We start from the raw sequence: 27971 nt of genomic DNA on the forward strand, positions 1-27971 counted from the left end.
GAAGAGAAAACTGCCAAAAAATAAGGTATTTTCAACTTGTAAAGTTTCTTTATTGAAATGAGTTCAAGCAGTTGCTAAGAATGCCTTTCCAACTCTTACTGCTGAAAACATTTACCCGCCCAACAAATACTAACTTATCAAGTAGAAATCAAATTAAGAGTTGTAGTATTTCATTCTAAAACATTTAAAATTGTATCGCCAGTACATCTTCCGTGTAGAGGCTTTAAATATCATTGGTAACCCATTGCTTTTTAAATTCTAAAAAAAAAATAAATAAATAAAAAAATAAAAAAAACATGTTCTTTCAACATTTCTTTTAACAACCCAGCATCCATGGGTGACATTTAAACACCATTTTGTCCTGGACAAAGTTGCAATGTAATTATAAACATGTTACTTGAGGTCATACAAGTCTTATGTAATGCATCCAAGGTACTTGACCTAGATGGTCTGTGTTGTCCAGCCATTTTTATTGATGATACTCAGATGTTTAAAGGATCATTACTCAAAATAAAAGCGATATGTAAATGCAAGCTGCACTGTTAGCCTAGGACATTAAAATGGTCTACAGAATATCAAAATTTAAATTTGGCGTCTTATCCCATCCTTTACGTAAGAGTTAGGAGTTGATGATTCTCTCGTCTCAAAAATGTTGTGGCCGGGACACTTATCCGTTTATTTTGAACCAAATGCCATATGAGCATACCGGGAAAATATTGTAATGCTACTTCCTTTAACATATCAAGTGAGAGTTGAAGAGCCACTGAACTGAATTGCTTTGGAATATTACTATCAAGTGATCATCTTAAATTATTAAATCATTATCTTTTGTAGTGAATTTGACATATTGATGTGGTACCACCGAAATGATTGTTCAAGAAAAGATATGATACTATGTTACCTTAGGCAACAATGAAATTTGCACGAAAAGTCATGAAATTGAAGCATAAAATTCCAAATTTTGAAAATAACAGATTACATTAAATTTGTGAGACGCTAAAAAAAAACACCTTCCTTTTTTTCTGTACCTGGATTAAAAAATGGGTTAATAGTGTGGAGCAGCGAAATGGTTCAAATGATATAAATCTCATAGTAAGTCTTAGAGATATTCATATATATAAATAAATAATCTTACAGAACTCACAATGCTAGCTATAAAAAAAAACGTTATGCAGAGCAAGTTAATAACTCAATATTGTATTTAGTTTTCACCATATATGCCACACTAAACAGAATGTTTTAAGCCTCCTTATGCATTAAATCTTGATGGTTTGATTTTAATTGTTATTGGGTGGGGGGGGGGGGGGGGAAGGAGTACTACTGATTAGTAGTAAAATAATCTCACAACCCTGACTGAACTAACATTTCCGTATAATCGTGAGTCATTTGGAAGGACACACTTCTCAAGTAGTGTGTAGTAGCAGGAAGTTGTTATGTTTCCATAACAACTCCCTGGCAACAGTGGGTATACAAGCTGTACCACAAAGCTATTTTCCCGTATCTATTTGCTGTACTGCCCAGAGAACGCCCGTGGCTATGGAAGGCCATTTTGATTATAAGATGCACACAAATTATAGTGAATGGCCTTCAGTATTGTTGACAGCACCATAAAGAGGACTTTAACCTAGGTCGGTGTTTTCACAGACAAAGACATAAACTTCAAGCATAATACATGCTCGAAAAAAGGCTATACGTACTTTAAAGTTAAAATTGATATACATACCTGAAATAATGCTCTTTAGTTATGTAATATAGTTTCCCATCATGGCAATGCCAAGTGTGGAATTATTCACCCCGCCATGAACTATCAATTTTACCATTGGAATGCCAAAGTGATATCTTAATAGCCCAGGCAGCGATCACCTCTGAATAAGCTTAAGATCCCAGGGGTATCGTATGGAATTGCATGCATGCAAAGAGACTTTGAGGCTGGAAGATATGGCCCAAAGTTTTGCACCTGAGCAGGAAGCAAGGGTTATATGACAACATTCAGCTACAGTTTAACCGAATCTATGGCAAGATAATTGATACTGTGGAAGGAGAAAGTACAACATTAGCTCAAACAAAATGGCCTCCCTCTACATAAAGCTTGAGATGGGTATTTGTATGGAACCGATGGTATACAGATTTTTGGGTACTGGGAGCTAGGGTGTAGGTGCTACTGAGCGGGAGGCCAGGTTATATCACACCATTCATCTGTTACCATGTCCGATTGCAAGATGGCAGATACTGCGAAATGACAACGTAACGCAAAGCCCAAGAACTCCCGCCCAGAAAAAAAGCAGGAGGGTTCTGTTCGACCATACGGGACGTAAATATGATCTTTGGATACGGACGGAACTTATATCCACGGTTTCATTCTTATAAGAGTAAGTTTGCTTTCCTCACATATTTTAGATGAAAATGTTATACATATACCAAGATACCACGATATTGCATGGCATACCGTCCAGGTGTAATGTGCTGGGGTGGTGTGGGGGGAGGGGGGGAGGGTTTCGGGAGTATCTACCACTGTATAGGATTACACCACCACCTGGAGCCGTTGCCCACTTCTAATGTGAGGTGTTACACGTCCTCTGGAAGTGAGAACTCCCAACAGATCCAACAAACATCCAAGTCAAAATGAAACTCTAAGAGGGCTTCAGACTAGACCGACTCCTTCTTAAATGCTTTCCTAGCAAATTCTGGAAGAACGAAGGCAGCCCGATGAATAGCAGAGTTGTAGTATCGTAATTTGTGCAATTTGGTCTGGGACTCTCCCCATTCCCTCACAGGTTCCTTAAAGTTGGTCTCCTGGGAGGGGGTAAAAAAACGAAAAATGGTGTTGTAGTACTCGAAAAGTACCCCATACTCAGGTACTACTCAAGTACCGATTTTTGAAGTACTAGTTTGGGAAAATACTCGTACTCGACCATCAGTACTTGGTACTCGACAGTCAAAGTACTTGTACTTGTACAACGGTACTCGGAATGGAGAGTACTCGAATATACAAGTACATTACGAGTACTTTAAAAAATATACATCTGGAAAAATACCGAATATATGCAACATTTCTTTAAAATTTGGGGGGGGGGGCCGGGGGGGATTTTGGGCACTCTGGAGGCATATCGTCCCCTGTGTACTTTCAGCCTTGACTGGTATTATATTATGATTCCCTATTGACACATGTTGATAGACAAAATGTATGAAGAATTATGTCATATTTACTGTTGTAAAATATTAATTTTGGGAGACTTTTAAGGGAGGTTTCAAGACAGTGCCCCCTTGAAAGAGGGAGGAGGTATGTACAAAATGCATTATTTCTATGCAAAATCAGTCGTTTAATAAAAGATACCACAGCTTAATTTACAAAAAGTGTGTAAGGTGTACTACTTTAAAAGTATAATAAATGAGTTATCAATATATATATGCTTTACAATATTTTTATCATCGATTATCTCATACTGTGCATTCATCTTATGATCATATCTGCATATTCCAATCATCTTCAGTAGGGCAACTGTTAACAAATTTGGTTGCGTGACGTAGATTCACATCAATGTGCAAATTGTAACACAATTACTTGTTGACGTGACTAAAAGGGGTCCAAAATATTTCATACTTTTTTGTTTCCCTAAATTAAGGTATGCTAATCAAAGTTGTAACAGTTTATATGGGCTGTAATATACACATACAATCCTTGCAGTTTAATTTAACAGTAGGCCTATTGGAAAGTACTCCAAAAGTACTCGAAAGGTACTCTGATGATAAAGTACTCGTACTCTGACCCCCCAAGTACTCGGACTCGGACAGTGGTACTTGATACTCGGATCATAAAATACTCTGACTGGGAGAGTGGTACTTGGTACTCGGACCCCAAAGGACTCGGAAGTACTTGGTACTCGGATACAAGTACTCGACTACAACACTGCCCAAAAACACAAAGTTGCAAAATAGACTCCTACAGAAATTGAAAAATGTGATCACGAAATTCCCAACCTCACTTTCCATGAATATGTGGTCTTGGTCATTGTCGAGGGTGGCGGCACTTATGCACGGAATAATTTGGCTTTCTCTGTTGGACACCGTCCAGGGACAGGTTAAGACCATATTCAACCTAAAAGTGGTGACACTGGTTGGTGTATCATATTATCCAGTGCAGAATAATCCGACGATAAGATCATACAAAAAAAAAAAGGAAAGTGTGCCCAGGTCCTGAAGAGTAGCTTACCCTCCAAATATGCTGCGGTTATAAAAGAGAAGGAAGATTAAAAAAAAATGCCTATAGTACTTACTGGGTTGAGACTGCAAAGAGTAAATCCAATTTGGCCACTGGGGTAGGTCGGTATGGTGCAATACGCATAGTCCACCACCGGAAATACACCCTTGCAGAAGTCTTGCATGTTGGTAATGATATCCAGATGAAGCCAAAGACATTCCCCTGGAAAGAAAAGCATAAATCACAGGTGGAAACGTGTGCATATCAGTTTATCTGTCTTCAGACTCAACTCTCATTGAATGGGTACGGGAGACTTCAATCGTCTGTTTAAATTACGAGTGGGTTCCATTAAGCCTCACAACACGGTTGACAAGATGGGAGTTAAAATGTGTTCCTACACTTAAAAAGTTACAACCTTGCAAAGGAGGTCAGGAGGGGTAGTAGAAGGTTTGGAGGGGGAGGGGAAGGGAGGGGGAGAAATGGGAATGAGCTGGATTAATGACCTTTGAAGTCGACTCGACGGACTGACCTCACATTTCTGATGACATTACATTTTATTGCACTTTTGTCAATATTAATGCAACAAGTGATGTACTGTTGTCTTTCAGTTTTAGCTCACAAACTTTATTAGTCAAAAATGTATGTATAAATATATTGAGAAACTGGGGGAAAAAACTAATATTATTTTATTTCATACATTAATTACATGAATTATCAATGTATCACTAGTGTGGTGTCTAACCTGGAATTTTTTTTTTTTTTTTTTTCCATTTATCTTAAATGAAATTAACTACCATTTTGAGATTTCGTAATATGTTGTTGCTTGATACTAACCACACTCACCTTGGGATGATTCCCAAATGCTTTAACAGAACCCTGAATGTTTACACAAAAAGAAGCCTTTTTGCAATTTGTCAGCAATTTTACAAAACCATCCCCAGTATGTACACAAACAAGGTAACAATTGACCAAACTAAAGACAATTAATCCTTTAGATTTTGTGTACATCTAATTAAGGTCAACGAAGAAGTAATTACTGACTTTTGAATCCTGACGTCGAGGTTCAAAACAAACCCTGGATTAGTTACATAGAAAACAAAACAAAAAGGAAACAGCAACAACTGTTGAGTTTTTCAATTATAGAACTAGAAGATAATGTAGGAAACCTTCATTTGTTCATCTAATTAAGGTCAACGAAGAAGTAATTACTGACTTTTTTTGAATCCTGACGTCAAGGTTCAATACGACAACCTGGATTAGTTATATAATTAAAAAAAGAAGGACACAGCAGCAACCATAGGCGTAGGAGGCGGGGGGGGCTGGGGGGGCTGCAGCCCCCCCAACCAAAATTTTTGGTGAAAATTCGGGCAATATGCTGAGAATTTTTCGGGCACCTACTGAAAGAAGAATAACTTGCAATGTGTTTTTCATTTTTTGGGGGGTGAAAATTCGGGCAATATGCTAAGAATTTTTCGGGCACCTACGGAAAGAAGAATAATTTGCAATGTGTTTTTCAATGGTTAAACTGGTATTATTATTATCGTTATTATTGTAACGACTTCCCCAATAATTATAACCAATATGGAAGGGTAATAACAGGGAAAATAAAACCAAAATTTTTCGCACGCTTCGCGCGCATTTAACATCTTGTTGTGCATGTCATATAGGCATTCATCGGTTATCGGCATGCGATGTAATAACCGATGAATGCCTATATGATAGCACATTAAAGCAGCATTTTGCGTCCTTTTCTATGATTTTTCTCGACCGCACTGACTCCACTATGCCATAAGGACATACATAACTAGCTTATCTATTTATATCTTACTTCAAATGGTGGCATAAAAGTCGAAAAATTTGCAACTTTCAACTTTGTTTTCTCCAAGATATTTTCTTGGCTAATATCTTAGTTTGCTGTTTTGTGATTGATATATATGTAAAAAACCTCGATGGACATGTCAGAAAAGTAGAAAACGGGGACCAAACGCAAAATGTTGCTTTAAGAATTTTTAAAAAAAATTTGGTTATATTTTTCGGGCAAGTCGTTTCAGCCCCCCCAAATCAAATCAGGCTCCTACGCCTATGGCAGCAACTGTTGAGTTCTTCAATTATAGACTAGAAGATAATCTAGGAGGTTACCTTGATGGAAATGATTCATTTGTTAATAAGTGAAAAAAACATCTTGAGAGCAAATTTGAAGAAACAAAACTGAACTATTGGAATGATGATAACATGCTTTAAACTATGAGATCAGGGGACGATTTCATTTGCAAACTTGAAAGGAGAAAGTTCTCAAAATATTTGTCCCTAAAATAAAGTTCTGCTGTGCCAATGGGAAGTTGTTCGTAAAACTGGCGAATTAATTAATATCGCCCTTTACGTACACATGAAATTAAGACTAACACAGCCACACATTAAAATCATGGAAGACTCTGTTCCTGGTTTCATATTTGGTTTGAAATGTTTTTAACTTTCCAGCATAACTGCACCCTATTGAAGGATGGACTATCCTCTGCTATAACTGCTTATATATGTTACATTACGTTACATTAACGTTATGTAATACTATATATTACATATATTATATATCAATAATTACAACAGTACCATCCAAGATCAGTTATGCTTTGGAAATACTAGCAACACAACTGCAGATAATGGTCTATTCTCTGTGACTTTCCACATATAAATCAATGATTTACAACGCCATCTTAAAGTATGGAGTATCATTGATTTACAACGCCATCTTAAAATATGGAGTATCATTGATTTACCACGCCACCGTAAAGTATGGAGTATCATTGATTTACCACGCCATCGTAAAGTATGGAGTATCATTGATTTACCACGCCACTGTAAAGTATGGAGAATCATTGATAAAGCACGCCATCGTAAAGTATGGAGTATCATTGATTTACCACGCCATTGTAAAGTATGGAGTATCATTGATATACCACACCATCGTAAAGTATGGAGAATCATTGATAAACCACGCCATCGTAAAGTATGGAGTATCATTGATTTACCACGCCATTGTAAAGTATGGAGTATCATTGATACACCACACCATCGTTAAGTATGGAGTATCATTGATTTACCACGTCATCATTAAGTATGAAGTATCATTGATTTACCACGCCATCGTAAAGTATGGAGAATCATTGATAAACCACGCCATCGTAAAGTATGGAGTATCATTGATTTACCACGCCATTGTAAAGTATGGAGTATCATTGATACACCACACCATCGTTAAGTATGGAGTATCATTGATTTACCACGTCATCATTAAGTATGAAGTATCATTGATTTACCACGCCATCGTAAAGTATGGAGAATCATTGATAAACCACGCCATCGTAAAGTATGGAGTATCATTGATTTACCACGCCATCGTAAAGTATGGAGTATCATTGATTTACCACGCCATCGTAAAGTATGGAGTATCATTGATTTACCACGCCACTGTAAAGTATGGAGAATCATTGATATACCACACCATCGTAAAGTATGGAGAATCATTGATAAACCACGCCATGGTAAAGTATGGAGTATCATTGATATACCACACCATCGTAAAGTATGGAGTATCATTGATTTATCACGCCATCGTAAAGTATGGAGTATCATTGATTTACCACGCCATTGTAAAGTATGGAGTATCATTGATATACCACACCATCGTAAAGTATGGAGTATCATTGATATACCACACCATCGTAAAGTATGGAGAATCATTGATAAACCACGCCATCGTAAAGTATGGAGTATCATTGATTTACCATGTCATCATTAAGTATAGAGTACCATTGATTTATCGTAAAATATGGAGTATTTCTCCAGGGCTCTATACAAGACTTCTGAACCATTACCTTGTGAACTAACGATGCCACCAGGCCGTAAAGCCGACTTTAAAAGGTCAAAATAACTCTTCTGGAATAACGACTCAGCTGGACCGACTGGGTCCGAGGAATCGGTGATGATGACATCAAAGGCTTCTTGATTCTTCTTCATGAATTCAAAGCCATCGCCGATGTGCACCGTCAATCTCGGATCAGCAAATGAAACTGCCAGACTCGGGAGATATTTCTTGCTAACTTCTATCACTTTCTAGAACCAACAAAAAAAATTAACATTTTTTTTTGAGTTTATGTTGAAACATAGACGATTCCAAATTGGAGCACTATCAATCCTGCATTTAGAGGAAAATTGGGATCATTTTTCTCAAATTAAAATGACTGGGGAGAATATATCAAAGTTTGAGGAAGAAACACATATTCTATATTTAAACTGAAACGTTTAGTGGTTTTGAGGATGCCTAATCATAAGCCATACATGTTAATTTCCATGAACTTGTGCACACCAAATGAAGAGGATTATCTATTGACCAATGCAGCAACAAATAAAGAAAGGTATATCAGGAATCAGTTATCATGTTGACAAAACATCAACCATTTAATTGACTGGTAAGGATTTTACAGTATAGAATTTTTGATGTCAATTCCTATGTGAAATATACTGCTGACTCATATATTGTGTGAATAAAAGGAAATTTTCTGTGACCAATTTTGAGTATGGAAATCACTTTAAAATTTGGTATTATAGACTGAGAGTTCTACATGACATTGTTGAAAATGCACTGTGAAATATTTTTACAACTTGCAAGTCATCTGGTATAAATCACAAAACAAATTGCCAATTTTAGCCACCATTTAAGATATTCTGTTGACCCCTTGAAAGCTCAGGGTGAAACTGGCTATAGGCACATGAGTGTGCAATACCACATATCAACTTTCCTTGAACTTTCCTGGATGACTGTATGTTCTGTTAAAGACTTATAGAGCCCTTTCACATAATTTAACTGAACTGAATTTGACTAAACTATGTTCACCAAAAGAAAATCATATATTTGGAGAATTTTTGTTTTCAGACTTTTGACACCTGTTGACCTCTACCAATTTCAATTCATCCATCTACCAAATACAACATTAATTCAACTTGTATTTGTTGAGATATCGTGAAGGCATATTGCCACTATGAGAATTTTATGTAAGCCCCACCCACTCATCAATATGCATGGCAGGGGAACCACAAAAAATGGGGCACATCTGCATGTCATGGGGTATCTCGTGTTTGCAAGCTGGCCATCACACATACACACTTCACACATACACACACATACTTGTACGACCTGTCAATTGTGAATATGGATTTGGAACCTTGGAATTGGGGACTTTTTCATTTCATAACTCAACAGCTAACATAAGTCACACTGATTGCTATTGAGGTTCCCTCATGTGTTTGACGTAAAGAGAGTTTTTAAGTTTCCTTTGATTTTTATCTGCATATTTGTATGTGTTATAGCTATTAAGTTGGGCATACACAGGACGTTGACACTAAACAGTGCAAATGTGGACACACTCGATCCATAGCTTGTTCCACAGGGAGAAGGATATACCCACTAATATTATTGTACTATGAAATTGTGGAGAAACTGCCCATTGCTTGTTATTATTATTAATTATTTTTATTATTATGAAGCCTATTACCAAAGATTTCACAAATAAATATGAATACATTAAAGCATTTGTTCAGAAGGATGGTATCAAAAGCATAACTCAAATGATTTCTTTTTGGGAGTAGCATCTACATACTCATATGAATGAAATTTATCTAGCTCCTGTTCAGCAAAAATATTTCATAAACTCTTTATGCCAAATACAGGAAATACAGTTGGACAACTGAATGCAAACATTAAAGTAAACCTTTTTACGATCAATAATAGACCAATGCAGAGAAAAAAAACCACAAAGATGAATATGCATATTTTAATGATTTTTATTACATAAATGTTTCTTGCAAGAAATTTTGAAATGAAACTTGGAAGAAGGATGAAGGAAACGTAAGGAAAGAGTTCAACAACTTAATAAGTTTACCCAATATGTCGGTAAAATGTGATGTATTTGATAAAAGAAAGTCATATTGAACGTGACTGTTAACTTGAAGTTATATATCCATTTTATAATGACTATGATCAGGCTGTACAAAGATGTTTACATTCATACTTTTACTTCATATGATAGGTTAACATGTTTCAGGGCATCATTTGTCTTTGGGTTCCAGCACCTGTAGGCCTCCTTGAACTGACTGCATGGTTAACGGTGTCTTTGAAAAGACTGTTTAAATTTCAAGTAGACATCTTTCGTGAAATCATTGTTAGGGATAGAATATGAGACGTCTCAGTCACTGCCTGGTTCATCACTTATTTCTTTTGTGACCTCCATGTCATCTGTGTCTAATGACACTGAGTCTTTCTGTATGTTAGACAGTGTTCTCTCAGAAATGGTACTTTCTTCATTGTTTCTGGAAAACCTTGTCACAGGCAATCCTGGAGAGTCGTCCTCATTCGTGATATCATTATTAGGGATAGAATATGAGACGTCTCAGTCACTGCCTGATTCATCAATTTATTTCTTTTGTGACCTCCATGTCATCTGTGTCTAATGACACTGAGTCTTTCTGTATGTTAGACAGTGTTCTCTCAGAAATGGTACTTTCTTCACTGCTTCTGGAAAACCTTGTCACAGGCAATCCTGGAAAGTAGTCATCTTTTGTGATATCATTGTTAGGAATAGAATATGAGACATCTCAGTCACTGCCTGATTCATCACTTATTTCTTTTGTGACCTCCATATCATCTGTGTCTAATGACACTGAGTCTTTCTGTATGTTAGACAGTGTTCTCTCAGAAATGGTACTTTCTTCACTGCTTCTGGAAAACCTTGTCACAGGCAATCCTGGAAAGTAGTCCTCTTTCGTGATATCATTATTAGGGATAGAATATGAGACGTCTCAGTCACTGCCTGGTTCATCACTCATTTCTTTTGTGACCTCCATATCATCTGTGTCTAATGACACTGAGTCTTTCTGTATGTTAGACAGTGTTCTCTCAGAAATGGTACTTTCTTCAATGTTTCTGGAAGACCTTGTCACAGGCAATCCTGTTAGGTAGTCATCTTTTCGTGATATCTTTGTATGGGATAGAATATGAGACGTCTCAGCCCTGCCATCACTGTATTTCTTTTGTGACCTCCATGTCATCTGTTGCTAACGATGCTGAGTCCTTTGGTCGATAGACTCTGTTCTCTCCGAAATATTACTTCCTGAAATATGTCTGGAAGACCTTGTCACAGGCAATCAAGTAGTCATCTTTTAGGTGTCAGTTGCTATTTCTATGGAATCCATGTCTATGTGAGGTTGTTTTGGGGGATTTTTGTTTTTTGAGATGACATCCTCTGTAAAAGCAATTGGGGGACCTTCCGATCGCTTCCTCATTTGCAAGATGGAAGACACATTCACATGGCATGGTCGTGGGAAGTTGAAAGATGTTGGAATGCCATAATCATGCAGCATCTCAGATTTAACTGGAATGTCTTTCAATGCAAACAAGACAAAGATTCAACTTTGAGCCATGACCTTCATCGACTTTCATTTTTTTGCTATTGACTTGTGTTGTCCAGCCATGGTTCACTAGTCTTCCCAGCCTGGGATTTTTCTTGTTGGTTCGATCTCGGCTGTATAAAGATAAAGCATACGAAATGAAAAGATGTTAAGTACAAGCTTCAGCTACCTAGCAAGCAAGGCAGCCGCCCGATGGCAGAGATGTGGCATGTTGGCAGTGGCGAGCGGACCACATACCACGGCCGATGGCAGCAGGATGTTGGCGGGAAGACTGGTTCACCGCCAGCTGGCCGGCTTCGGCAAAACTACGGTTAGCCATCCGTGGACAGGCATCAGCAACATGGCCGCATGCCACAGCCGGCAACACTGCGGGGTGTCGCTGATGGGTCGATCGACCAATGAGACTCTTGAAGGTAAGTTTTTTGGTACCTAAGTAATTTAACATTAATTAACTGGCTAATTGGTTGATGTAAGATATTGTAACTTTCTACTAATACAACAAACAGGTTAACTTTGATGTCAAATGACGTCTTTAAATGAAACCAAGTGGTTTGGTGATACCAGTTTGGTACTTGTAACATAATGTTAGGTCAAATTCATCACTTTACTTTATACATGTTATTAAGAACACATTAAATGTCTATCTTTTGTAAGAAGGTTTTGAATCTGTGGGTAAATGCCTACCAGGTAAAGTAAGGAAGCTATTGGCTAGTTTACTTGGCCAGGAAATACCCTAGATATCATATAAACCACTTGGTGCTAAGGAACTAAAACATTTGGTGAGTCGGTTTCATGTATAATGAAACAATCTGAGAAAGTTTCGGGAAATCTTGAGATGGCAACCTAGGCATCCTTTATTTAATTTTAAACTTAAGAAAGGCATGTGTAAAAAACTTTCACTTAATAATTCCAAGAAATCTTGATATCCCTGGGATAAGTTGCATCTAACATGGACAATAAGTTGTGGGTGTGTCCCCAATCAAAGGTTCATCCACTTTGTCTAAATTACCAAACAAGTTAGCACTTATATCCCTAAGACTTATTGCAACAAATCTGGCTATATATACATGATGTGGTAAACCTCATCTAACATTCCAAATATCCCCAGTGTGGGTGTGACCTCAATCTGTGCTCTCCCATCATATGCTGTTATGTCAAAATATAGCAATATGAATGAATATTATGTACAAGTCAATATATAACATTTAATTCTCACACTTCATATCTAATTTCAATAAATTTGCATATAAAAAACCAATGGGTAAAAGTCACACCTAACATTGAAGATATTTGGTCTTATGGATATTTGTACAGTTTTAATTTCATTTTGCTGTATATTATACAACACAACATACCATGTATACCACATGACGTGTAGGAGATACACCTTCAATGGCGGATACACCTGCATTTGGGGATATTTTCTATGTTATATGAGGATGTATCCAGACTTTTTTGTCACAGGTCATTTATTATGTTACATAATGTGTATGGATTATTCTACATATTGTCCATTGCACATTAAGTGCTGTATACTACACAACACAACATACTGTACCTTAATAGGGGATATACACCTTCAATTGTGGATACATCTGAGGATATCTTTCATGTTACATGAGGACATTTATCCAGATTTTTTTAAAGAGTAATTTAAGTATGTTACACATTGTGTATGAATTATTCTACATATTGTCCATTTCATATTCAGTGCTGTATACCTCACAACACAACATATTGTACTTAAATAGGGGATATATACACCTTCAATTGTGGATATATCTGGGGATATCATGTTACATGAGGACATATCCAGATTTGTTTAAATGAGTCATTTCAAGTGTGATACATATTGTATGGATTCTTGTACATATTGCTCATTCATGTTGATATGTATCTCCTACCATATATCTTGTATGCTGTGTTGTGCAATATATGAAATGAACAATATACACAAGAACTCCATACGAGGTACCAATGTTATGTCTGAAACTTAAGTGACTAATTTCAACAAGACCTGGATATACCCCTCTCCCCCCCCCTGCCCCCAGGTAATATCAAAATATTCCCAGGTGCAGATTTATCTCAACTCTTAAAGGTACTGTTTGTTACGTTGTATAATATACAGCACTACAAACTGAACGGTATGTACCAGAAATCCATACAAACTGGAATTAGGTCTCACACTTATTAATGACTACTTTTTCATCAACACATCCAGCTGCGTAACGATATAATACCATTAAAAAAATCATCCACAGATGCAGGTATATCTCTTATGTTACTGTATGTTTATATCGAACTCCGATAAACTTGATTTCACGCAACAGCAATACATAAATAACCTTCAATTGTAAAATTTCCAAGTACGATAAGGACAAAACAGACGCATAAAATTTGTGTCGTTAAACCACTAACATATTTGTGCGGCTTGTGTAGAGAAAACTCTTAGTATTCACCACGATTGTTTTTCCTTTCCAGGTGAAAACAAATATCCGAATCCACTTTATTCTCTTGCCTCCCGTCTTTCCCCAGATTCTCCAGAAGTTTCTCCGCCTTATGCAAATAAGGGTTCCCTGTGTAAAATCTATTTTGCCGTAAAGACTGCTAGACTATAGCCAAAAAGAGGAGACTGGTATGATTCAGAAATTCATGGAAATTATAACATCAATGCAACGATGCCGGAGAAACGCTTTAGTATATCAATACGCTTCATGTGAGGTTGATAAAGTTGGGTGGATCATCTGTGGGCAAGCACTTCATTAAGAGATGGGTATGTTACAAACCAACTCACATACATGAAGGTAAGTTCTCCAATGAAAAAAAGAAAGAGATAGAGGGTGGGGGGACCAACTCACACAAACATGACCTCTCTTTGCGATTACTTAATGATTTTTACACATATGTGTATTCATAAGAGACCAAACAATGTGCAAAACTTCACATACCTTTTTCTGGTAGTAACTTCACCATAACCCCTGGGGTGGGGGGGAGGGTCTGTATGTAAAGGCAGATACTTCTCATGGTGCTTCAGGCATGAACTTACCTACAAAAGAAGTCAATCAAGAATGCAAACATTACAAGAGCAGTCTTAAACTGTAACAGAGAATAATTACTGTAATAAAAGTGTGATTAAAACAGGTATTCGAAGGTAAATTATAGAAAACAAAGCCAAGACTATTTAATTCCTTGTTTGTTACTACCTTTTGGCTCTAGATGTTATCTTTAACACTAATTATCAAGACAGGAAACATATAAGACATATAATGATTACACTGTGATTGATCTTAAAAAAGAACAAACCAGAAAAGACTAAAATATTCATTGGGAAAAATCCTTGACCGTGACAATCACAGGACTGTTAACTGACTAAATAATTAAGGCCTACTACCATCAACAATCCACAAAAGCTAGAAAATGCGGTGATTTATAATGATGTGGATGAACAATACACTGTCAGTTAGGGGATGTTTGTAGTATAGCCTTTGCACAACAAGACACTGTCAGTTAGGGGATGTTTGTATTATAGCCTTTGCACAACAAGACACTGTCAGTTACGGGATGTTTGTAGTAAAGCCTAAGTTGCACAACAATACACTGTCAGTTAGGGGATGTTTGTATTATAGCCTTTGCACAACAAGACACTGTCAGTTAGGGGATGTTTGTAGTATAGCATTTGTACAAGACACTGTCAGTTAGGGGATGTTTGTAGTATAGCCTTTGCACAACAAGACACTGTCAGTTAGGGGATGTTTGTAGTATAGCCTTTGTACAAGACACTGTCAGTTAGGGGATGTTTGTAGTATATCCTAAGTTGCACAACAAGACACTGTCAGTTAGGGGATGTTTGTACCGTAGTATAGCCTTTGCAGCTTGGTAATATTTACATTAGCTGGTAGAAAGCAACGTCCAGTCCATGTGAAACTAGTATTGGGTCTCATGATAAAGTTTACTATTGTTTGCGCGACCGGATGCAGTCGGCTTAGCAGTGGTGAAGGGCTCTGCCTTGGGTTAATCCGACTGCAGGAAAACGGGAGCGCCGCAGTCGGACGGCAGGGTATTGTTTAGCGTGGAAGACGCGTGATTCCGCATTGCTGATTTTGTATATGGTGCCTTATCAAAGTATACTTACACTGCCAATGAATATAGGATGTTCTTTTGGCATGAGCCAACACAAAGAATGCAACTTAGCACTGCCAGTGCTAATGATAAATGCTGTCTCACAATTGTCCATTGAACCTATGGAAAAATATTCAAAATATTTAAAAGAGGACTGAAAATTGTGACTCCAACCATATGCCTGTGTTTCAAATACATATTCATAAGGGATGGCTTCTTCTGAACTGACAGTAATACTCATGCAAGGCCTGAGCAAAGATATTACTTACATTTAATTATTAGTAATAGTTCTAGATATACACACCTCAAGTACAGAGAAACCTAGCATTTAAAGGAATTTTTTAGTGGCAGTCTATTGGGTGTATGAAAAAAACTCCATAATTTTTTCATCGGCATAGTCCTAGTTTAGGGAATTTTCATCCTATGATTCAGGAGAAGTGAAGTTTTCAACCTCGCGCCAACTTAATCTAATATACTTTAAACAGTGGAAAATAATTAGAGCTGTGACGTCATCGCGGCACTTTGTTTCGGGCTACAGAATGATATCATTAGCAAGCTACACTGTAGCGAGGAAAGTTAACATTTCTGAAAGTAAAATAGCGATTGAGATGGAAATTTCTTGATGAAGTTGCAAGTAAGCAATCTTTTGAAGAGTTAAAACATTCAAGAATTCCCTTACTCAATTTTCTCCATAATATGTTGTTCAGTTATTTTTTATTTGAGCGATTTTTTTAATCACAGCCATATGCATAGTCTGTATACATTCCTGTGAGCGTATCAAGGCCAAGCTTAGAGTGAGATCTGATCGATTCTGACCGATGTGCCGCACTGACATCATGTCTTGATGTAAGTCAGTGTTGGATTCTAGTTGTCTAGCAGGACAGGCCAACATTTTAAGCACTCTATCACAAAAACTAAAATTATTCACAGGGCAAGACTTTGTGCGATGAAAAGACCAAAAAGTATATGACTGAAATTACTGGATCCTATTTTGCACTTAACAATTCCTTAAAGTCACATATAAATAGGGAAAATCACCAAAATGGAATATAAAAGAAAAGAAAAAGATAATATCTTACCATTTAGTAATCTTCAAGTGGTACGTTCAGGGCTCGCTCCCACAAGTTCAATGTATACATCTACATGTATTTATGACCATTGTCCCAACTGGGTGGTCAAGCAGTGTAAAAACACCGCATTACAAGCAAACAGTCATTTGTGTTGGGCATTTTGCTATCCAACTGGGGAAGTGTGTTTGCTGCTGTAGCAGTAAACCGAGGAAATGTGTGTATGTCTCCCAACCCTGTGAACTGGGGAGACACGCATCATCCGTGTGTATAATTCTGAGGGCGCTATGATAATCAGAACTGAGACACCTACTTCATCTTTGTCGAACAAACACACCAGACATGCGGATTTGAAGTATGAGATTGGGGGGGAATATTTGTAATCACTTAGAAAATTAGAGGGAGCACTTCTGAAATGTTGTGGATGGTTCTGCACATGGAAATTGGATATTTGTCAAAATGGGGATATCCCCATTTGTGGGTGTATCACCAGTTGGAAAGTGTGTATCCATACTAATATCCCTGATTGACAGGTGCGTGTACGCACCCACAAACAAACAGAAACACACGCAAACATGCACATACACACCAGCACGTCGGCAATGTAACTAAAAATGGTCACTGATTTGCTAACAGACAAGTAAGTGTTGTGTACCTGGTGCCAGTAGTAGTAATATCAAACAAAATAAAGAATTTTCACTTTTCCAATGAAAATGCACAATTCTGCTTGGCTGAAAGCAGCTTGAATGCTTCGGTTAAACAAAGTCTCCGTCCATCTGCTGTATCAATGTCATCCAAAAATATACAAAACTGTCGAACGAGAAAGCTTCTATTAAACTTCTATCAAGGAACTTTAAACATACGAATGTCAAGTTTTGATCACTGTCGACTACAAATGATTTAAGCTTTTTTTGTACTGTCTCATAGTCAAAACCTTAACATCAGTCTGTTCTACCTCATCAAGTTCACCATGGTCAGCCAGAATTATTTAATAAACTGTTCCATATCATCAACTTTTCCATGGTGATCTAGCATTTCTGTGTGTTTTATTCTGCTTTATCAATATCACCATGGTGAGCCCGAATGAATTAATAACTGTTCCACCTTATCAACTTCACCATGGTGACCCAGCACTATGTTGGGTCTGTTCTACCTAATCAATTTCACATAAGGTGACCCATAATTATTTTGTGTCTGTTCTACCTATCATGTAACCAAGGTGTCAGACAACATTCCTTTTGTGCCTGTTCTACCATATCAATTTCACATAGGGTAACCCATCATTATTTTGTGTCTGTCCTACCTAGCATGTTACCAAGGTATCAGACAACATTCCTTTTGGGTCTGTTCTGTTATCAATTCACATAGGGTGACCTATCATTATTTTGTGTCTGTCCAACCTATCACATTACTAAGGTGTCAGACAACATCCCTTTATGTCTGCTCTACCTCATCACTGTCACCACCGTGACACAGCATTACTGTGTGTCTGTTCTACCATATCAACCTTCACACAAAGTGACACCCATCAATGCTTTGTCTCTGTCCCATCTCATCAACTTGACTCCGCATAACATTAGTATAGTCTACCTTATCGATTTCACACATGACCACCTCCTCTATGTCATGTTTCAGAACTTCGCGGGCAGCTCCTCCGTCTCCTCCACCGACAATTAGCACCTGTATCAGACGAAAGGATCAAAAAATGTTATTTTTAAATTTAGAACATATCAAATGAAATATTCATAACAGCCAACATCCAAACTAAGAATACTATTTTGCTCAAAATTAAAGCAGAGGAGCAGAGAATTAAGACTATGACATGTTAGGTGAACAGATGCAAACAGTTTGAGGACCACTGCCTACTGGTGAATAACCCGAGAAAATATGTACACAGAAAGTTACCGGAGGAAATCTGCAATGGTGATGTTGCTAGAACACCATCCAACTTTCTGATGTCGGAAAGAAGAGTTTATCTGACAATGGTAAGTCAGATTCAAACAAACGATGAAGAAAGAAGGTTTCAGAGTTGTGATCTTCAATTATCAGAGTAGATTATTTGGTTCTTCCCTGTTAAGAGTCACGTTTCTTGCAATTGCAATAAAACTGACATCAAAGCTTAAATGATCACTGAGATACTGTTTTATATCTCTGGATTATCTAATCAAAATAATTCGCCAATAGACGGCCGCAACTCAATACTCAATGCGGTACTTCTACACTCCAAAAATTAAATTGGTCCGACCTTCCCTCCTTCAGATATCGTGATTACAAGCCAGGCGTCACAAACGCACTGATACACTCACATATACACACATACGCCATCATGAATGCAAAGGTTTACGATTATCATCGAAACCAAAAACTTAACCAAGTAAGCTTGAGTTCTTATATTTGGCATCATGTCAGTTTCTGACATAAATAGAAAGGTATGCTGCAATTTTCAAAGAGACATAGGTTAGGTGTTGCTCGACCTTTAACCTGCTACAGTACATCTGTGGATTATATCCTCAGACATTATTGCTCACTGGGATCAGAGATCTTACCCTCTTAGGATTTGGATGTGAGTTCATTGGAATGTGAACTATCATTTCTTGGTAGCTGAACTCATCTCTCTCCGTGACTTGTATGACACCATCTAAGACTAAGACATTTCCGTAGTTTGTACTGCAAAAATAACGGAAAAAAACAGATGTCAAGATCACGCCTGGGTATGATCATTAATAGGTCCTTTCATACTACACTAAGATGGTTATGTAGTATGAGAAGTAAAAACTAAAATGGTGGTAAGACCTTTCATTGCATCTATAGGGCACTGTCTCATGTCATACCTGAAACTTACTTTCATACATTTTTTAATCAACCAGACCCAGGGGGGAAGATAGGGGTGTGAAGTGTACAACCCTTCCCCTTCATCCGGGGTTCAACTTCACAAAATATAAAAATTCTGGATGAAGATGCAATAGGAGAAGAAGGTAAGCCAGATCAAGGGCTAGGAATTGGAGGGAGGGAGGGAAAGAGAGGGTGGAGGGGAAGGGTACAGTCACAGCACAACATGGCACATGAACATGTAGAAAAGAAATTTAAAATATTTTTTATTGTACTACATTATATTTCACATTATGAATCACAACTTGACATGGTAAAGTACCAAAGGTAAATTATCCTGATTGTTTGTATATACAACTCTTCTGTCCCTCTTTGTCCATAGAATACAACGTTGAATGTATTCAGATATGGATATTAATAGTTAGATGAACTCAGTTCATATTGTTTCTTACAGTTACCTCACCTCTTAAAGACTAAGACATCCTGGAATGCGGACTGTTCGTGAATGAGTACTTCCTCAACCTTCAAGCTCATAGACTGTCCCGGCCATAGAGTGCTGACCTCTGTAAACCAGCCGTTCTTGATGAGGTCCATCACCTTGATAGGAAAATCAACAACGTATGGAAAGTATTAGTCGGATATATATACCAAGAAAGCAGGCAAATCAATTTCAGTTTAATATTATAACCAAAACATGAACATGTTTATTCATAGTGTGGTAAGCCATACATGCTTTAATATACATGAACTTGTGCACACCAAAATGAAGAGGATTATCTATTGACTAATGCGGCAACATTTAAAGAAAGGTAAATCAGGAATCAGTTATCATGTTGACAAAGTTTAAGTCTGTTTAGTGCCAAAGCATAACCAGAAAGCCAGTTGGCTTTGTGATTCCTTGCCTTACAATGTGCTCTGCAAAATTCTAAATACCTATCTGACTAATGTAGAGCAAGGTGAGTTAAATTTGTCCAAGAATTAAGTGAGAGCCAGAAAAGATCAGAGATTTCCAACTCTTATTTGTGGCATTCTCCCTTGTGGGCATCGCATATTTCATTCACTGATAAGGATTTTACAGTTTAGAATTTTTTTTCTAAAATGTTTTAATATCCAGAAAGAACAGTCTTCCTATATGAAATATAGACACTTAGATATTAGAACATTCCTTTTAACAATTTTGGGCCAGTAAATCCCTTTAATAATAGTTATTAATAAGAGTACATGACATTTTTTTTACACTGTGAAATATTTTCACAACCTATTGCCAAAGCAAAAGTCATCAAACTAAACACAGAGAAAATGGCCAATTTTGAGCCAATTTGAGATAACCTGTTGACCCCTTGAAGCTCAGAGGATGAAAACTGAAAACCAGTTTCAGAGCAGGTTTACGAAATTGGACATTCTTAATCAAAATTTGCTTTTGCTTTTTACATATTACATTGGCTTTGCTGTTTGGGATACGTGTACCTTCAAAGCCGCTGGTTACAGCAAACAGAATAAAACAGGACCTCTCGACCCGCAAAAACTCACAAAATCACCTGGGCACAACGTATCTTGCTAAACGAAACAAATTTCAAACGAAGCCTCCTGTAAGGCTACAACAGCTACATATTGTAGACGACGTACAATATAATGGTACTGTACAAGCATTTACACTTCCTGATGCTACTCTAAGCCTGGGTTTCTCTTGACTTCCAATAACCAGCAACTTGCAACCCTAAATGGGAGCAGGAAATATTGCATTCCGTCATCCATACGTATCCTTTACACTAATACGTAGTGAAGGTCAAGTCATGAAGTTCTGTAGTACTGCAGCTGTTTATCAGAGTTGTAGTGGTTCCATTCTTCTATTCTAACTAAGCCCTTATGGAATAACACTCGTAATCATAATCAAATTTCAATGGTACTGTGCAGGAGCTCCTATAGGACCAAATTACATACTCGTTCTCCACCTACTGTAAGAGCTGTGACTAACTACTTGTACTCAGTCTTATGCTGTTGCACTCAATCTCATGCTGTTGTTCTCAGTCTCATGTTGTTGTACTCAGTCTCATGCTGTTGTACTCAGTCTCATGCTGTTGTACTCAATCTCATGCTGTTGTACTCAGTCTCATGTTGTTGTACTCAGTCTCATGCTGTTGCACTTACAGTAGTCTCATGCTGGTACTCATTCCAAAAGAAATTCTATGTGTTATTTCGTACTCACAATCCTGTTCTCGTACAAGTCTGTCCAAAGTATACAGTTTACTGTACTGTTGGCCTATTCATCCGTTCGCAGAACATATTATTTCCACTTCCGTTCAATCAGTTTTGAAAAACATGATAACAGTGATATAGGGCAATAATTTTGATAAGAAAATGTGTCACCTTTTTTTTGAAGATAGGTACTACTTTTGAGTTTATCAGGAAATATGCCAGTACTAAAAGAGATATTACAGATGTGAGTCATGGGCTTGACAATAAAATGAATAACATGTTTGATATTACACCTGGCTTAAAACCATCGTAACCTGCTGCCTTATTTGATTTTAAGTTGGAGCTTGCTGTTTTAATGAACTCAGCTTCAGTAAGAGGATAACTGAAAAGAGAACAGCTGTTTATGCTGTCATTCATTTATTTTTATTTATTTAGGTTTACAGTCTTGTTCAGGGCCAAGGCCCTCTCACACTACTTTACAACCCTGGTCATTGGTAACTTGACACACCTACACACCAAAGTGTGCACAATTCAATCAATCTCTCCTGGGGCACCACAGTGCACCACAACTACGTGTCCCCCGGGGGACTTCCCATAGGGAGCAGCCACAAACCGGCGCACGCAACTATATTTACAAGTTACCTTGCAGGTCCCCATTTATACACCTGGGTGAAGAGAGTCAATGGAGATAAAGCGCCTTGCCCAAGGACACAACGCAATGATCTGGCCAGGGCTCGAACCTGTAATCCTTAGATCACAAGTCCACTGCCATAACCACTTGACCACAATGCCCTCATCAAGAGTCATTCATGTGTATGACTTTTGCAGCAGTGTTCTTACTTTTAATCTTACTGGCAAGTTCCTGGCCCAAGTTAAGAAAACAATTATTAGTATGATTTGCTACTTCTTTTTTGTCACTAACTTGTTGATTGTTATCGTTAAAGGCAGTGGGATAAGTGGAATGCTTATTTTGTCCGAGAATTTCCTTTACAGTTGTCCATGTTTGGCCAATATTGTTTCTGCCATTGTTAATTTTATTACAAAAGTATAAATTCTTTGAAAAACAAATAATCTGGTTAAGTTTGTTCCGGTATATAGTATAGGTTGACCTACTGTCATTAGTATTGTTCTTTAGGTAGCGTCTATAGATCTGATTTTTCCTCTTAACGGATATAAAGATTCCTTTAGTTATCCAAGGGTGTTTCTTTTTCCTCCTTTTTGTTTTACTGATGTTATGCAATGGAAAACAGGAAGTGTAAGCGTCAGGCTTAGTAAGCATCTCATCCCATGTTTTACTTTTAATTTCAGAAATAAACTTATTAATGTTCCTATTGCTATAGTTACGGACTTGCAATGGGTTATACCTGACTGTACTCTGATTCACAGAGGCATGAAGGAAAATATGAAACTGGTCACTAATATCTGTAATAAGTTTTCCAGATGTCATTAGAGAATCAACATTGGATAAAATGTTGTCAATTATGGTGGCAGAAGATGGACTAACCAGAGTAGGTTTAGTTTTTTTCGGATAAAACTCGCTCGAATAAATAAGGTTAATAATGTCAGTAGATATGCTTGGATTGCTTGCTTTTGAAAAAGCAATTAAAAATCTCCCATGATATAGGTACTGCAGTGGTCATTAGCGATGGTGCTAAGGATAATCTGCATATTTAAATTAAAATCATCATTGGGAGGTCTGTATACACAACCAACTATAAGCTTTTCATTACTAGGTGTATTCGTTTCAATGAATATCTCTTCAATACAATTGTTTAAAATAGACAAGTCTGTACGGTGTTTAAAATTATTAAGTCATTATTTATAAAAAGGCAAACACCACCACCCCTTGTTTCATTATGATGCTGTTCAATTAGTGTGTAATTGTCGATCTTAATTAGAGGAGAGATATCATTTGTAAACCAGGTTTCAGTAAAACAAAATTATGAAAAAATCTTGATTTAACAAAGAGATAAAAGATTAACAATATCGGAAAAATGTTTCTTTAGACTACGACTATTGGGATGTAGTAATGATATACACTTATGGGATGGTGAGTTATTATAAGAATCGATGTCATAGTACTTACAAGAAACATTATTTTCGCTCATTTCTTCCGTGGAATTAGTGTTAAAAAGCATGTGTCACCGAGACGACGCTCAATGAAGCTGAACCAGTAGTCGTAGGTTTTAACCCACATATTGCACACGTGGTTCAACAAGACCACGGTGAAAAAAATTGTTACCGGGCAAAACCGACCACACGACAAACTGTGGTATACAGGGGCTTACAGGGGTTTACTGCGGCTTTCTGGGGTTTACGGCGGTTGTCTGGGGTTTGCAGCGGCTTTATACAAAGGAACAGTGCTATAGGAGCAATCAATCAATCAGAAGACATTTATATAGCGCCAAAGTCAACATAAATTGTTCAAAGGCGCTATTAGCCTTGGTCATTGGTAACTTGTCACACCCGCACACCAAAGTGTGCGCAATTCAATCAATCTCTCCTGGGGCACCACAGTGCACCACAACCACGTGTCCCCCGGGGGACTTCCCATAGGGTGCAGCCAGAAACCGGCGCACGCAACTATATTTACAAGTTACCTCGCAAGTCCCCATTTATACACCTGGGTGAAGTGAGGCAATGGAGATAAAGTGCCTTGCCCAAGGACACAACGCAATGATCTGGCCAGGGCTCGAACCTGTAATCCTTAGATCACAAGTCCACTGCCTTAACCACTTGACCACATGCGACGCCTCTCTGAACCAGGAGAGGATTGAAGCATATAACTCTCATAATATGCAAGTTTGCATCGATTACGTAAGTGTGCATCGATTACATAAGTATGCAAAACAAGGAGGCGGACGGTATAAAAGATCACCAGTTAAGGGGGGTATTGACCTTTGCCCGACCTCGACCAAGCGGAAATTTCCCTTTGGTCACGCTTAGGAAATAACACACATCTGCAACGATGGCATAATGGCTAGTAGAAAGTAAGGGTTGATTGTCATTTTCACTTTAATGAATTGAGTCCAATATAGTCATTTCAGTTAGTTTCTATGGCCTCCTTTATTAGCAATTCCTGTCTGTCCTTTCTCCTTAGGGCGGAAATTGTAGGTTTTCTCGATCGCTGGTTGTGTGGTTTTCTTTTGTTGACTGGTTAACTTCTTCGGTACAGTGCAGACGTCATCGATTGAAGCTGCTCTCTTCATTCTTGTGTGTTCTGTTGCAGAGGATCAAGTTATCGGGGGTTGGGAATTTGATGTTGCAAGTAGGTTTTCTTTCTGCGTTTTATTATATTAATCTGCTGGTTTTGGTCTGTTTGTCAAATTGCTATTTTCACTATGTCTTTGCTTTGGTAAATCTTTGCTTTCTGTGTCCATGACGATCGACGTTTCACTTTCGTCTGTGTCTAAGTACGATCTACAGGTCTGATCTGTCACTTGACTGTCTTTTCTGGTGTCTCCTTTAAGATTAGGTTGTTTGTGAACTTCATCATGGTTCTCTTGATCGGATTCTCTCTTCTTCTCTTTGTCATGCTGATTCTCCATCTTGCTAGTAATCTTCTTCATGAATATTCAGTGCAGCTGAAGCTTTTGTGGCCAAAGCGATGACAGTTAAAGCAGTCTATTGATGGGCATCTTGATTCGGAGTGTCCCAGCGCCCAGTGTCCCAATGTTATCCTGTCTAGTTATGACTCCTTAAAGTATCTGTATCATTCTGCTCATTCAACTTGTATATAATTTTCTTCTTTACCAGGGAGTCAATTCAGGCTTTATAGAAGACTTCCTTTCACATTTTAATATTTTGTGATAAAACAAATAAATAAACAAACAAATAAACAAATTTTGATAATATCAGCTACCAAATGGCAGAAAAATCGTATATTTTTGAGAGATATAAATTGTGACATGTCCGAGGGTCGCGAACACTTGCCAACCATATGACAATGGTACCTCATAAAACTTCACAAGATCAAGGACTGAAATGTGATTCAAAGCAATTGTACAGTGTGGAGATTTTAATAAGGGAAAGTACCAAATAAATTCCTGAACAGCATAAGTGGGCCTGATGATTACAAAGACAAGACACTAAAACCTCCAGTACGCACATTTCTTTACTAAAATTTAGGGGGGGAAATAGGAAATGGACCAGACTAGAAAACTGATAGAAAGGAGAGAGATGGAAGGATAAAACCTAACCACAGACAAGGAAAGACAAATATTTCAAAACAAATGAGCAGACTTTTAAGGACTGTAATGAAATGTATTCATTTGCACAACAGGTTTACATAAAAACACATCTAGGGGAGAAAAGGAGCTAATCCTTTGAAGAAAAGGGCTTGTGATAGTTGGCAGTAAATTGGTAAGGAATCCTTTGAGTAAGCAACAAAATAGCAACACACCAGATGAAGATATCGACAAGATTTTTAGGAATAAAAGGTTCTGGGGGGGGGGGGGGAATACAGCAGGTAGATTCAAAAGGAAGAAGTGGGCATTGACCAAAAATTGTTCAATAGAAGCTCATAGATAAATGTTATCAATTTGTGTAGGTTAACATACAGCAGACTGTGGTACATATGTTCATTATAGATCTATAGCTGAGAGGGACAAGTGGGTGTAAATGTTAAAGGTTCTTTTTTGGAAGAAAATCATCCAACACAGAGACTGGATATCAAACATCTTGATCGACCCTATGCCTCCTAATGCATTGCGATTGTAACCATGACTCATGAGATCATAGTGTTCTGTATTGAAAGTGAAATATCACAAGTCCTTTGAACAAATGTTACTGGTGTTCTTTTAATAAAGTGACTCATATGTTTATATATCTTTTAATAAAGTTGTCTTATATGTTAAGGTTATCTATTTATTTTTTTTTGGGGGGGGGGGTAGTTTTTTTTATAGGTGTTATGGTTTTCTATTTTCTTTGATGGGAGTACTCTATTCGATTGAGCCCAAAACTAAAACGGGATTTCTTAGTTTACTTCCTTTCACAATTTTTACTTATTTGTACTTACTGTATATTGTCTTGTTCACCTTGTAATACTATGTGATGAAACAAAATATTAATAAATAAAAATAAATAAATGTATCCTCTCAACTACATGACTCCTGTATCCAGCATGTACATCAAGAAACACTAATGTCAATCTACTCAAGAACATTCACATTTGGCAAACACCCTGACATATGTCAGCACTTGGAACTTGATTTTAGCCACTAGATTCCTTTTTCACTTGCATTCAGCAAGAGATTAAACTAAATATTTTGAAAATTCCAGGGCTGGATATTTAGATGGCATTTCAACTAACACTGGTGTGGAATATTTTTCCCCCAATAAAAGTTTTAAATAGGCAGCCCCCAGAATTTTAAACTTTAAAAGGTAATGTATAAACACTGTTCGCATTGTTAATACTTAACCATCAACATTAACGATTACATAATTAGAAAACTGATTCGCAAATGTAACGGCCAGAAACAGTGACATTCACGGACAGTGGCAGTCCTCATTTATTGATGCTTCGTGCTGAGTTACTGTACCACAGTGTTGCATATACTGTACGATACACATTTACTCTCGCGAAACTGGGCCTACCTAGAACAGACCTACAATAAATAATGCCAGAGTTTCTGTCAAATTTACAAACGTTCTAAAACGGTAACCTCCGCCCTATAAAGCTTAATCAACCTACGCAGTTTATAAGTAGTAATATCGTTATTTAAGAAACTTCGGGCGTAAGGTCCAAATCCTCGATGACGGGTTAAGTAAGGCTATCATGGGTATCACTAGTATCAGTAACATTTACGGCCATGTACAGTATATATCTTTAACCTGGATGTATACAGGGTAAGGATCAAGCCTTCAATAAATCACGGTGAGGTCGTTATGAATGGTTGATATTCGGAATACTTACGCCTGCGTTAACCAGAAACCAAACAGCTTTAAATTCAAATCGATAAAAGGACGTCGTTTTAGTCACGGTTCTAACGTACTTAAGACATATACAAGAATCTCCGGCCAATGAGATTTTCAGATCTGTGTAGTACTAGCAGAAGTAGTAAACTAAATGCTAAGCGGCGCACTGCAGCACATGTGCAATA

The 27971-nt window shown here is 37.5% G+C and overlaps 1 protein-coding gene across 2 annotated transcripts; it reads right to left on the reverse strand.

The window, feature by feature from the left end:
* Positions 1–21: 21 nt before the first annotated feature.
* Positions 22–27971, reverse strand: LOC139976003 (spermidine synthase-like). 2 transcript variants are annotated; one of them, XM_071984369.1, is made up of 7 exons: positions 27785–27971; positions 20138–20271; positions 19392–19512; positions 18436–18525; positions 8071–8308; positions 4275–4420; positions 22–2793 (listed from the first exon to the last, which is right to left on the reverse strand). In XM_071984369.1, the coding sequence occupies exons 2-7, from the start codon at positions 20266–20268 to the stop codon at positions 2647–2649; spliced, it is 873 nt and encodes a 290-aa protein (XP_071840470.1). In that variant the 5' UTR covers positions 20269–20271; positions 27785–27971; the 3' UTR covers positions 22–2646. The 2 variants fall into 2 exon arrangements, with proteins under 2 accessions (XP_071840470.1, XP_071840471.1); XM_071984370.1 differs by lacking the exon at positions 27785–27971 and adding an exon at positions 27563–27737.

The sequence above is a fragment of the Apostichopus japonicus genome, chromosome 11 (assembly GCF_037975245.1).
Source record: "Apostichopus japonicus isolate 1M-3 chromosome 11, ASM3797524v1, whole genome shotgun sequence".
NCBI classification, from domain to species: Eukaryota; Metazoa; Echinodermata; class Holothuroidea; order Aspidochirotida; family Stichopodidae; genus Apostichopus; species Apostichopus japonicus.